Source organism: Cucurbita pepo, chromosome LG07 (assembly GCF_002806865.2).
Source record: "Cucurbita pepo subsp. pepo cultivar mu-cu-16 chromosome LG07, ASM280686v2, whole genome shotgun sequence".
Classification (NCBI taxonomy): Eukaryota; Viridiplantae; Streptophyta; class Magnoliopsida; order Cucurbitales; family Cucurbitaceae; genus Cucurbita; species Cucurbita pepo.
The window spans coordinates 6793544-6807646 of NC_036644.1; the positions used below are offsets into that span (position 1 = coordinate 6793544).

At 39.7% G+C, this 14103-nt stretch overlaps 1 protein-coding gene across 1 annotated transcript; it reads left to right on the forward strand.

Annotated features, from left to right (window-relative positions):
- The first annotated feature begins 4490 nt into the window (after positions 1-4490).
- On the forward strand, positions 4491-13818 carry LOC111798449 (auxin response factor 19-like). Its single transcript, XM_023681601.1, has 14 exons — positions 4491-5197; positions 5891-6009; positions 6420-6518; positions 6610-6666; positions 8110-8265; positions 8354-8438; positions 8552-8642; positions 8724-8888; positions 8974-9096; positions 9888-9963; positions 10060-10198; positions 10298-12027; positions 12103-12293; positions 13166-13818. Exons 1-14 carry the CDS (start codon positions 5140-5142, stop codon positions 13299-13301), a joined length of 3225 nt encoding a protein of 1074 aa, XP_023537369.1. The 5' UTR covers positions 4491-5139; the 3' UTR covers positions 13302-13818.
- The last annotated feature ends 285 nt before the right edge of the window (positions 13819-14103 follow it).

Sequence of the window (14103 nt, forward strand, 5' to 3'; positions counted from 1 at the left end):
ATAGTGTATGCGTCCGTACTTATCATAATGAGAAAGTATCCTGATGCACGTGAAATATACAATTATGCATGAGGTCCCCATACTTTTCATGTCATAATAAACCTTGTCATTATGTGAAAATAATTCGTGTACATCATTTCATACATAATATACGATGTATTAAAGCATATCACACATATGACGAATGTAGGGGTCATTGGGCACATGCCATCATACATAAAACAATTCTTCAAACCAAACTGATTTGGAGTCACTTACTTGATTTGCCTTGGCTGAAGTTGATCAATAGTCCTAAAGTTGGTTTGGAACGCTCCTTGTCGATTATTTCAACCCATATTACCACGAGATCTTAGTCTCGCACATATAACTTACTTAAAAGTGTCCATTACTTCCAATTTATAGCTCAAAATATCTTAAATTGAGGAATTCGGGGATTAAACTGACCTCAAATGCCTCAAGGTCAAAATCATCTCTAGGACAGTCGAAAATAGGAAACGGTACCAAATACCCTTTACCGAGCTAAATAAGCTATCAAGTCCGATGATGCAGAGCCACAATGCGAGCCAACAAGCGAGTCGGGGGAGGAAGCACACGTTGTGCATGTGCAGTGGCTTGGTTGTGCGCGGGTTAACGAACCAGGTTGGGTCACGAGCGAACTTAGGCGCGCGAGTCGTATCTGCGTCCAAACGAAATGGTCAATTGGGATGGTCGAGGCTTCTCGTAGGATGTACACTGGGCTCCTAAGCTGCGGACTTGGCGCGCTAGAGTTGGGCTGCTCCAAATCTAGACTCACTCTAGACCCATGGATCTCTTCTTCCTTGCCTGACTCCCTCCTCTTCTTACCTAATTTTCTCTTTCCCCTAGGTTTCTTCCCGCTCGTCTTTTCGACGTTCCTCCACTTGAGATCCGACCACCATGATCCTCTCCCTACCTATCTCCCTCACTAGTGACGTCGAAGGCACTTGTATGCACCTACAATAGTGAATTTCAACATCACAAATTCTTCATAAAACCAAAGTTCATCCCGACAGCGAGAGCATAGTGAAAACAACGTAAACCACACCAGACTTACCAATTTGTGTGCTTAGAATCACCGACCGCTTTCCAGACTGTGTGACTTGTCCTTTGTCGAGCGCTGGATTTGACCCAAAACTTCACCGACCGCCACACTCCAAGGAAGAAATCGTTCACCGTCTTTTTGTAGGACTTGTTCTTTCTATACTCAATCACCCTCAAATGGAAGGAAATGTTTGAATGGTTGAAGTGTTGAGAAACCGAACTTTTGTAGGGACATTGGTAGTTTTCAGAGATCTCACTGCCTTACCGAAAATCTCGCAATTTCTAACGATGAATTTTTATTTTTATTTTTTTGTGTCATTACATTCATTAACAACCGACATTAATAAACCTGCGATCTTGACTATAACGTCTTTAACAAAATAATAACGGTTCAAAACATGTTTGAAAATGATTTTAAAATTATTAAAATCACTCCTATCATATTCAAATCACTCAAACACATATTTTTAATTATTCAAATCAATTTTAATCATACGAAGATCACATTTTATTCAATTTAAATGATTAAAAAATAATTGATTTGGATCATTTCAAAATCATCTGTACCGAAAAAAAAAAAAAAAAAAAAATTTATTTTTACGAACAATTTTTCTTTTTATAATCTACCATTTATAAGATCACAACTCAATTTTACTCGTTACAAAATATTTTAAAAAATACGTTCTTAGCAGAACCGTGTCAAGACCATGATGATACCACACGATTGAAAATATACGACCGTACAAATATATTCCGAACAAAAAAAAAAAAGTAATTTATTAATTAACAATTTTGTTCATTAAAAGTCAACCATAATTTCCAAATATAAAATTAATAAAAACAGAGCATTAAAGTCAAATTAATGGTTATTCCAACTTTCATGTTAACATTTCTAATTATGGCATCTTCTTTTCCCAAAGCTTGGATATTCTTTAAATTAATTTTTTTAATAAAAAAAAATTCTAAATAAATATTTACTCTAATTAAACACTTTCACCTAATATCAGATAAATTAATCTAAATAAATGAATTAATTAGAGTTTTTTTTTTTATTTTTTATTTTTTACTGTCATATGTGGCAGTAAATTTCTTATTTTACATTCTAATATTATATATATTTTATTTTTATTTTTGTTGATTTGTTTACGACATTTAATACGAATCTTATATGACTGCATATATAATTATGTATTCTAATGTTTCATTTATTCATTTATTGAGTTACGTATCAAAATCAAATTGTCTAGAGAATAAAATAAATAAATAATGTTCAAGTTTATCTTTCTAACTTTTAGAGAGAGAAAAAAGGAATATTCCGCAGTAACTATTTCTAGATTCTCTAGAACTTTAAAGTAAAAGTAACTTTTCAAAACTATATAAACTTAAATTACTATTTATCACTTATTTTATAAGTTAAAATTTATTAAGATAAAAACAATATAAAGTGAATAAGAAACCACCAGGAAAAAAATAGGGTCATATTTACTATGATGTTACGACGATCGCTATTCCCTTCAAATGTCCGTTAGCGAGGGTTAGCCCAACCAGTAGGTTTAGGGAGTGTGCGAACCTACATGGTGGGTCGTGTGTAGAGAAGTTCTACACATCCAATTTAGCCCGAACTGAAAAGCCGCCTAAGAGAATGAAATGATGTTTTTACCGAGTAGGGGTACACTAGTTAAGTTTTTTTTTTTTTTTTTTTTTAATTATTTTTTAATTATCTAAAAAAATTCTCATGATGCACAGTACATTTTATATTAAACCCTAAAATCTCATAAATTTCAAATATCAAATATTTACAAGTCACAGTCCATCAGTAACATAAGGTATAAACCTAAATATTCTCCATCTTTTTAAAAGTAAAGTAGGGTAGTGTAGGGTTAGGCAGGTTGTAACCCTATTTTCGAGTTTGCTTGGTCAACGTGACCAAAAAGAAATGTAAACATGCAAATTGAATTAAATTTTTCTGTTTTAAAAAAATTCAACCTCACTCAAACAGAACAAAATATAACCCGAGTCTACCTTTATAGTTTGGGTTGAATAGTCCGAACTAATCCAATCATCGAAGCACATGAAGACTCCTATTATCGAATGATCTCTTAAAAGAAAAATATTCCAACTTTTTGGGTTGAATTTGAAGAATTCAAGGCCAAAAAGTACCGAATCAAAATAGATCATTCAACCCGTATTTATTTGAGATGATATAACTAAGCCATAGTCAAAGAATAAATAAAAAAAAAAAAAATAAAAAATACGACGAAATAAAATCAAAAGAAGAAAACGGATGATAAAAGGTAGGAAAGACGGGGTTAGTGATTAATAACCTGGAGATAGTGTGATGTCGCACCTTGGTTGGGGAGGATAACAAAATATAAGGGTATGAAAACCTTCCCGTAGATGTATTTTAAAGCCCTTAGGGAAAGCCTAAAAAAAAACCCAAGGAGGACGATGTCTGCCAGTGAATTTGAGTTGTTACAAATGGTATCAGAGCCAAACACCGGACTATGTGCCAACGAGGAGGCTGTTCCCCAAAGGGGGTAGACACGAGACAATGTCCTAGTAAGGACGTTGGGCTCTGAAGGGAGGTGTGGATTGTGATGTCCAACATTGGTTGTGGAGGAGAACAAAACACCTCTTATAAGGCTATGGAAACCTTCCCCTATTAGACATGTTTTAAAGCCTTGAGGGGAAGTGGGAAAGAGAAAGCCGAAAGAGGACAATATCTACTAAAGGTGGATCTAGGCCGTTACAAATGATATCAGAGCCAGATTATGTGCGAGCAAGAAAAAGCCCAAAGAGAACAATATTTGCGGTGGATCTAGGTCGTTACAAATGGTATAAGAGGTTGTTCCCCAAACGGGGTAGACACGAGACGGTGTGCTAGTAAGGACGCTGGGCCCCGAAGGGGGGGTGGATTGTGATGTCCCACATTGGTTGGGGAAGAGAACAAAACACCTTTGAGGGTAAACCCGAAAGATAAAGCCCAAAAAGGATAATATCAAGGAAGGAAAGAGTACCAACGGACGCTGACTATGGAGGTGGGTGGATTGTGATGTTCCACATTGGTTGGAGAGGAGAACAAAACACCCTTAAGGTTATGCTCGAAAGAGAAAGCAAAAAAAAAAAACAATATCTACTAGTGGATGAGGCGGTTGCAGACGGTGATAGTCAAGAAAATGGGCAAAAATTAGCACATGATGCTGTCTTATTAATTTTTATTTTTATTTTAAAATTTTTTCCTAGTGGGCTGGTTGATTATGATGGAAGGGCATTTTGGGAATTAAGCAAACAGTTCTTGAACAAAAGATTAACCATGATTAAGGTGTGAATCTTACAAAAAAAAAAAAAAAAAAAAAAAAAAAAAAAAAAAAAAANAAAAAAAAAAAAAAAAAAAAAAAAAAAAAAAAAAAAAAAGATTGCCATTTTCAAGGACCCAGAAGGAAAGCAAGCTGAAGAATAGAGACATAAACAAAGAAAAAAAGCAGTTGAGAGAGAAAGTGTTGATTTAATTTGGAGGAGAGAGAAAACGAAAAAGTGTGTTTTTTGCTCTCTCTCTATCTCTCTCTCTCTCTCTGGTTTGACATTGGGAAGGAGAAAGCAAGCTCTGTGGTGTTTCATTGTAGGGGAAGATAGGGAACACTGCTTCAGCATTTGGTCTCTCTGTTACTAAGCACATACCATAACCAAATCCTTCCTTTTCTTCTTTGTCTCCTCTTTGTTTTTTCAGATTTCATTTTCCGGCTACTTTGCCGGAATCCATTGCCGGAGAGTTTTACTGTTCTTGACCTCTTTCTGTGAAAATTTGAGGCACTTTCCTCTTTCTTTTGTTTCTCTTTGGGCTTTGTGTTTTGGTGTTTTTTTCGGGAGCTGATCCGGTTGGTTGCAGAGTGTGTGTGTGATTAAAGCTGACTTTCTCCACAACTTTTTGGTTCTTCGATCTGTTGTGTTTTTCTTTACGCTACTGGAGATTTCCTTTTCGTTGGAGAATATGAACCAGTGAGATTTTGCGGTTTGGTTTTGGTTTTTTTTTTTTTAACAACTATTCAATCGCTTGAGGAGCCCTAAGTACGGCGGAGAACAATGAAGACGCCGGCGAACGGTGTCGCCTCCTCCGCCGCCGCGCCTAATTCCTGCGAAGGTACTCTCTATCTCTATCTCTCTCAAACAAACAAAATCACACAGTGAAATTCGTAAATCCTAATCTTCCTCCTCCGTTCAATTTCGAGCTTAATCTCTTCGATTTCAGAGCGATTATGAGCTTTTTCGTTTTCCAAAACTTCCGTAAGTTCATTTTTCAATTGAACTCTCGGAAACTTGCTCGTTACGATTAGATGAACCTGAGAGATTTTGATTTTGATTTTTTTTTTCCGAATCCTTCAAGAAGTTCCGTAAATTGTTCATCGAGCTTAATTTCAGTCGAACTCTCGCCAAAATTACTCGATACAGTTCGTATAATCAGAGATTGGCATTTTATTTTTGGAAACCTTCCTGAACTCGAACTTAATTTAGATCGAAGTCTAAAGAAATTTACTCGTTACAGTCCGAAAATCCATAGAGATCAGCGATTTCTCTTCAGAAACCTTCAAGAACTGCCCTAGATCCTCTCTCCACCTTAATTCCAATCAAACTCTAACAAATCTACAAACTACAATTCTAGAAACGATTAAACCACCAATTTCTTACGAAATCCTCCAAAAACCTCAACAATTCCATTAATTCCCCCTCGTTTTTCCCTAGAACAAACAGAATAACTAAAAAACCAAAATAATCGATTCTGTATCTGACATACCGTAAAACAGTGAATGCGCGACTGACAGATGGTGAATTGCAGGTGGATTGGAGAAGAAGATCATAAATCCGGAGTTATGGCAAGCGTGCGCCGGTCCACTGGTGAACCTACCGCCGGCCGGTTACCACGTAGTGTATTTCCCTCAGGGCCACAGCGAACAGGTCGGCCGCTGCGGCGGCGCCGCCTCTCTCTTTTCCCCCTTTTTCTTTCACACTCCGCCATTATTTTGCTATTATGCGCCGTTTTTGTATGTTACTTTTATTACTTTTTTTTTTTTAATTTTTAATTTTATTATTTTATTATTATATCCTTCATTTAACCATTGGAATTTTTACCTTCAATTTTACACATGGGATTAATTAATGCCCTATGTCCTTCCTTAGCTTCATTTATTAAAATTATTTTTGTCTTTTTTTTTTTTTTTCCAGTTCTATTTTTAAAAATTATTTTTCTTTTATATTAAAAAAATATTTTTTAGCTTAATTTTTTTTATTATTTAAATATTTCTGTATTTTACATTAATTTCTTGAGTAAATATTTGGCAACTAATTGGTGAAATTTGTAATTTCAGGTTGCAGCATCTTTAAAGAAAGATGTGGATGCTCAAATCCCAAACTATCCTAATCTTCCTTCTAAGTTACTATGTCTGCTTCATAATGTAACATTACATGTATGGATGCAGCCACTGTCTTGGTTTCTGGTGCGTTTAAATTTGTGGGTTTGTTTCTGTTTTGTTGAACTTTGTTCTTTGATATTTGTAGGCTGACCCAGAAACTGATGAAGTATATGCTCAAATGACACTACAACCAGTTCCTTCTGTAAGCACCTAACTCTGTTTTCTTGCAAGATTTTCATTCTGTCAATTTTCATGTTTTTGATGGCTTCATGGGGTGCTCTGTTGGTGAGGATTAGGTCCCGAGTTCGAACCTCTGCTACTAGAGATCGAGGGCGAGCAGGTCGCCTTAGGGATTAGTGGGGTGGAGCATTTGATACTTTAGTTATCTACAAACAGGGAGAAAGTACATGATGTTTAGAATCGTCATGGGTTGGCCTAGTGTTCAATAAAGGTCAGGAGCGGAGGAGCGGGAGAGAATGGAGTCAAGTCATAGTTACCCACCCTCCTACCTCCTACCTTGAATTTAATGCCCTATGAGTTGCCAGGGCAACAAAATATGGTAGTGTGAGATCCCACATTCGTTTGGGAGGTTGGGAGGAGAACGAAGCATTCTTTATAAAGGTGTAAAAATCTCTCCCTAGTAGATACGTTTTAAAAACCTTGAGAGGAAGCCTGAAAGAGAAAGCCCCTAGTGGTGAGCTTGGGCTGTTACAAATGGTATCAGAGCCCGGGCTTGGATCATCACAAATGGTATCAGAGCCGAACACTAGATGATGTGCCAATAAGGAGGTTGATCCCTGAAGGGGGTGAGACAATGTTCTATCAAGGATACTGGGTCTCGAAGTGGGGTGGATTGGGGGGCCCACATAGGTTGGGGAGGAGAACGAAGGGGGTGAGGTAGTGTGCTAGCAAAGATGCTAGGTCTCGAAGGGGATGGATTCGGGGGTCTCACATAAGTTGGGGAGGAGAACGAAGGGGGTGAGGCAGTATGCTAGCAAGGACATTGGGCCACAAAGGGGTGGATTGGAGGCTTTTACAAATGGTATCAGAGCCAGGGCTTGGGGCGTCACAAATGGTATTAGAGTCGAACATTAGATGATGTGCCAGTGAGGAGGTTGAGCCTCGAAGGGGGTGAGACAATGTTCTAGCAAGGACACTGGGTCTCGAAGTGGGGTGGATTGGGGGGCCCCACATAGGTTGGGGAGGAGAACAAAGGGGGTGAGGTAGTGTGCTAGCAAAGACGGTGGGCCTCGAAGGGGTGGATTGTGGGGGGTCTCAAATAAGTTGGGGAGGAGAACGAAGGGGGTGAGGCAGTATGCTAGCAAGGACGCTGGGCCACGAAGGTGGTGGATTGGGGGGTCCCACATAAGTTGGGGAGGAAAACAAAGCATTCTTTATAAGGGTGTGTAACTCTCTCCCTAGCAGACGTGTTTTAAAAACCTTGAAGGGAAGTCCAAGGAGGACAATATTTGTTAGCGGTGGACTTGGGCCGTTATAGGTAGGGTCAAGCAGTTATCTCATTAAAATAATCGAGGTATGCACAAATAGGCTTGGACATTCACGGATATGAAGTAAAAGCAAAAAAAGAAGTAAATAGTACTGAATTGGTAATACAAACTCACTTTCTTGACGTCTTACTTTGCAGTTTGACAAGGATGCATTGTTGAGATCTGATCTAGCTCTCAAGTCTAATAAGCCTCAACCAGAGTTCTTCTGTAAAACATTGACTGCAAGTGACACAAGCACTCATGGGGGGTTCTCCGTGCCACGCCGTGCTGCTGACAAGATCTTCCCCCCTCTTGTGAGCAACCTTTTTGCTTATTTTTGCCATGTTATTCATCTTCTTTTATGTCAATCTCAAAGTGTAATACTGTTTATGCCCTTGCTAGGATTTCTCAATGCAACCACCTGCACAAGAGCTTGTTGCTAAGGATCTACATGATACTGTATGGACTTTCCGTCACATATACCGAGGTACATAACGTTGACTAATCATTTCGAAGCATGTGTTCGAGCTTATATCTTGTACGGAAACGTCCTCGAATCGTTCTCTAAGCATTGGTTTGCCTCCTTTTTCATCATTACAGGTCAACCGAAACGACATTTGCTGACAACCGGATGGAGCTTATTTGTTAGTGGCAAGAGACTTCTAGCTGGTGATTCAGTTTTGTTCATAAGGTAATGACATGTCTTGGTGTTACTTGTCGGAAAAAAGTCCATGTCTATGATCATTAACTTACATAGTTTGGTCTTGAACAGAGATGAAAAACAACAGCTTCTATTGGGCATTAGGCGAGCGAATAGGCAACCGACAAACTTGTCGTCATCGGTTTTGTCGAGTGATAGTATGCACATTGGTATTCTTGCAGCTGCCGCCCATGCTGCTGCAAACAACAGCCCTTTTACTGTCTTTTACAACCCAAGGTTTGTGTCAGTTGCATCTTTTATTGGTGTTTCCTTATGAATTAAAGTAGTCTGAGTATTCAAATGCACTTTCCTTGTAATGCAGGGCAAGTCCTTCAGAATTTGTCATTCCTCTAGCCAAATACTACAAGGCGGTGTCTGCGAACCAAATATCGCTCGGTATGCGCTTCCGAATGATGTTCGAGACTGAAGAGTCTGGAACGAGAAGGTAGATGTAATGGATTTTCCGGTTTTAGATGAAACATTATACTGAAAAAGAGAATAAACAAACTTATTGAGATGATGAATGTAACAGCCGAAACCCACCGCTAGCTGATATTGTTCTCTTTGGGTTTTTTTTTTCGGGCTTTCTCTCAAGATTATAAAACGCGTCTGCTAGGGAGAGGTTTTCACACCCTTCTAAAGAATGCTTTGTTCCCTTCTCTAACCGATGTGGGATCTCACAATCCACCCCCATTTGAGGCTCAGCGTCCTCGCTGGCACTCGTATCCTTCTCCAATCGACGTGGGACCCCCCAATCCACTCCCCTTTATGGCCTAGCATCTTTGCTGACACACTGCCTGGTGTCCACCCCCTTTGGGGTTCAACCTCCTCACTGGTACATCGCCCAGTGTCTGGCCTTGATACCATTCGTAACAGTCCAAGCTCACCGCTAGTAGATATTGTCCTCTTTGGACTTTCCCTTTCGAGCTTCCCAAACGCGTCTACTAGGGAGAGGTTCCACACCTTTATAAAGAATAGAACGTTTCGTTCCCCTCTTCAACCGACATGGAATCTCACAGCAACATTGATGATATACACTGATTTGTATCTGTTTGTGATCATTTGCCAAAAAACTAAAAAACTTTTGAGAAATAAATTTTTCTGTATGAATCAAGAAATGTTTTTGCTTTTAATTGCATCCAAAGCAGAAGTGGATTTATGTTATAGGCTCAATACTCCTCTTTGGTTTATCATAATATGTTTCAGTTCCTGCATTGAAAATCATCTTCTCTGCAGGTATATGGGCACTATCACAGGTATAAGTGATCTTGATCCTGTCAGATGGAAGGGCTCACAATGGCGTAATCTACAGGTTTGATATCCACTTTGTTCCCCATCTTTGCATCCTTAAAAAATGATTACCTACACAGTTTGGGGCATTTTTAATGCATAGTGTATCCTTGATTAGGTCGGGTGGGACGAGTCGACAGGAGGAGAACGACGAAACCGAGTCTCGATATGGGAGATCGAACCGGTTATTGCTCCCTTTTTCATTTGCCCACCTCCTTTCTTTAGATCAAAACGTCCAAGACAACCAGGAATGCCAGGTACATTACTTAGTACATCATTACAAAGCTGTTTAAAAGGGATATTAGTGCCCTTCATGAACTAGATGATCCATATCTGACCCATATTTTCACTTGCAGATGATGAGTCCTCTGATTTGGATAGCATATTTAAAAGAACAATGTTTGGTGATGATTTCTGCATGAAAGATCCGCAGGGATATCCCGGCCTAAACTTAGTTCAATGGATGAATATGCAAAACCCTTCACTCTCTAATATGCAGCCAAATTATATGCATTCATTTTCTGGATCTATGCTTCCGAACCTCGGCGGAGTCGATATTTCTCGACAACTTGGCATGTCGAATGCACAAAATCCTCAATCGAATAACATACAGTTCAATGCACAAAGGCTACTTCCTCAAGCTCAACAGTTAGATCAGCTACCTAAGATACCATCGACTATGAACTCAATGGCATCCGTTGTGCAGCCACCACAACAGTTCGATGATATCTCTCAGCAGACACGGCAGAATGTCGTCACGAGCCAGATTCAGTCTCAAATAATGCAGCAGCCTCATGCTAATGGGATCTTACAGCAGCAAACCTCTTTGCAAAACCAGCAGCTTCAAAGAAGCCTCCCTCAGAACATGCTAATGCAGCAGCATCAGCAAATTTTGGGGCAGAATCAACAGCAGAATATGAACCAGCCACCGATCCCGGATCAGTCGAATCATCCGTTGCAAATGTCTGATAATCAGATTCAAATGCAGATGTTGCAAAAGTTTCAGCAACAGCAGCAATCACTTTTGGCTCAGCAGTCTGTTCTTCAGCCTGCTCAACTTGCCCAACTCCCGGAACAGCAGAGCTTTTCAATATCCATGTCGACTAACCAAACGATGGATGTACCTCACTCTGCCCCAGCTGCAGGCCCTCCTCCATCAGCACAGCAGGCACCAAAGAGCCATAGCTCAAATCAGCATTTGCAGCCAAAATTTCCGCAGTTACAGCAACAGCCTCATGATATGTCTAGGCCAATGGGACATAACAATCAGTTCTCTGCAGCTACTAGTAGTGTAATAACAGGAGCAGCAGGGGCAGGTCAATCTGGAATCACTGATGACATACCATCATGCTCCACATCTCCTTCCACAAACAACTCTCCAAGTTTGGTTCAACCTGTAACGAACGGACGCCTACATCGAACCACCGGATTAGTCGACGATGTTGCTCAATCTGCTGCTACAATATTCAGTACCAACACCTTGGATAGCATATCACCAAATGCCAACTTGGTTAAAAACATACCACACAAGGCTGCTGTTAAACCTTCACTGAATATCTCCAAGAATCAAAGCCATGGAGTTTTGACACAACAAACCTTCTTGACCGGTGCTGTTCCACAGACTGAGTTCTTGGACACGTCGTCGTCGACAACGTCGGCTTGTCTTTCTCAGAATGATGCTCAGCTGCAGCAGAATAATATAATGTCTTTCAACTCACAGCCTATGTTGTTTAGAGATGGTTCACAGGATTTGGAGCCACCAACGGATCTTCATAACATTCCTTATGGGACTAATGTTGATGGACAATTGGTAGCACATTTAAATTCAGATCCTTTGATGAACAAAGGCATTGGAGGGTTGGGGAAGGATTTCTCCAATAATTTCTCTTCTGGAGACATGCTTGCCACATATGACGCACAGAAAGATCCTCAACAGGAAATCTCTTCTTCTATAGTTTCACAATCATTTGGTATTCCAGACATGACATTCAACTCCATGGATTCAACTATAAACGACAGTTCCTTCTTAAATAGAAACCAATGGGCCCCTCCACCTCCTTTTCAACGTATGCGAACCTATACCAAGGTACATATAAAATGCCGATGTCATTTCCTTTTTGATTCTCCATGTTGTCTAACTTGCTTGTTTTGATTATTGAAGGTGTACAAACGTGGAGCTGTTGGGAGATCTATTGATATTACTCGCTACTCGGGCTACGATGAGCTTAAACAAGATCTTGCCCGTCGGTTCGGTATCGAGGGGCAATTGGAAGACAGGCAAAAGATAGGCTGGAAACTTGTTTATGTGGATCATGAAAACGATGTTTTACTCGTAGGCGACGACCCTTGGGAGTAAGTCTTTTATTTGCATCTTTCATTATAAATGTCTGTGTAACAGCCCAAGGCCACCGCTAGTAGATATTGTCCTTTTTGGGTTTTCCCTTTTGGGCTTCCCCTCAAGGTTTTTAAAACGCGTTTGCTAGGGAGAGATTTCCACACCCTTATATTTATTTCGTTCTCCTCCTCAACCAATGTGGGATCTCATATCAGTGCTAGCTACTTGCTTACAGCTCCTAAAGAGTCATCTCATGAACAAATAGAATGAGGAAATTTGTAACCACCCAAGCCCACTGTTAGCAAATATTGTCCTCTTTAGGCTTTCCCTTCCGGGCTTCCCTTCAAGGTTTTTAAAACACGTCTGCTAGGGAGAGGTTTCCACACCCTTATAAAAGAACGTTTCGTTCTCCTCCTCAACCGATGTGGGATCTCACATCAGTGCTAGCTACTTGCTTACAGCTTCTAAAGAGTCATCTCATGAACAAATAGAGGAAATCTGTAACAGCCCAAGCCCACCGTTAGTAGATATTGTCCTCTTTAACCTTTCTTTTTTCCGCTTCCTCTCAAGATTTTTAAAATGCATCTACTAGGGAGAGGTTTCCACACCCTTATAGAAAATGTCTAGTTCTCCTCCCCAACCGAGGTGGGATCTCACAGTCTGCATTTCATAGTGTTAGGAATCACGACTCTCCACAATGGTATAATACTGTCCACTTTTAGCATAAGCTCTCGTGTTTTGCTTTTAGTTTCCCCAAAATGTCTCATACCAATAGAGATGTATTCCTTACTTATAAACTCACGATCATCCCCCTTAATTTGCCACTGATAGACTCCTTCCGAGCTTATTCTTACAAGCTCATAATCATTATCCTTGTTCAAACTTTCAGGGACTTTGTGAACTGCGTACGAAGCATCAAGATCCTCTCCCCACAAGAAGTCCAACAAATGAGCTTGGATGGAGATTTTGGCAACGGTGGCCTACCTAACCAAGCCTGCAGTAGCTCAGATGGTGGAAACGCTTAAACACACAGCCTAAATGCTGACATTCCCTTCTATTGGTAACTGATTCTTATAACTCTTAGCTCAAAGTTCATAGCTTCATATATCACTACGGCTACGATTCCCTGTTAGCAATGGAGGAGATATTATAGGCAACCAACACTCACTCAGCAATAGCTTAGTCATTGTCTGGTTAAATTTTCTTGAAACTCTTAGCCTAAGACAACTTTAGAAGCATAGTTGAGAAGAAGTTGAAGTGGAGAGAAAAGTGAAGGTTCATCTGGGTTGGAGTTGTCTTGTCGTGGAAGGTGGTATATTATTCACCGATGTGATATTATATAGTTTATGATAGCGTTGCCATTGTTGTAACAAGAGCTGATCTTGTTTGCCACGCCGTAATGTTGTTGTATTATTGTGATGTAGTTTAGCTAGCAAAAGTATGAAACTTCGTATCCTTAGATTTTGCTTGTAAATTAGAAAAGATGTGCAGGTTTTCTTTCCTAGTCTAATGAGAAATGGCTTATATGCAATTTTTTTTCTACGAGGATCATGTCTTGAGCTTCGATCATTTGATTTGTTTTTTAAGAGGTCTTCTAATTTTGTGAGATCCCACGTCGGTTGGAGAGGGAAGTGATGCATTTCTTATAGAAGTGTAGAAACGTCTCTCTAATAGATGCATTTTAAAATCGTGAGGCTAATGGCGATACGTACTAGGCCAAAGTGGACAATATTTACTAGTGGTGGGTTTGGGCTGTTACAAATGGTATCAGAGTCAGACACCAAGTGGTGTGCCAGTGAAAATGTTGGGAAGATCCCACATCGGTGG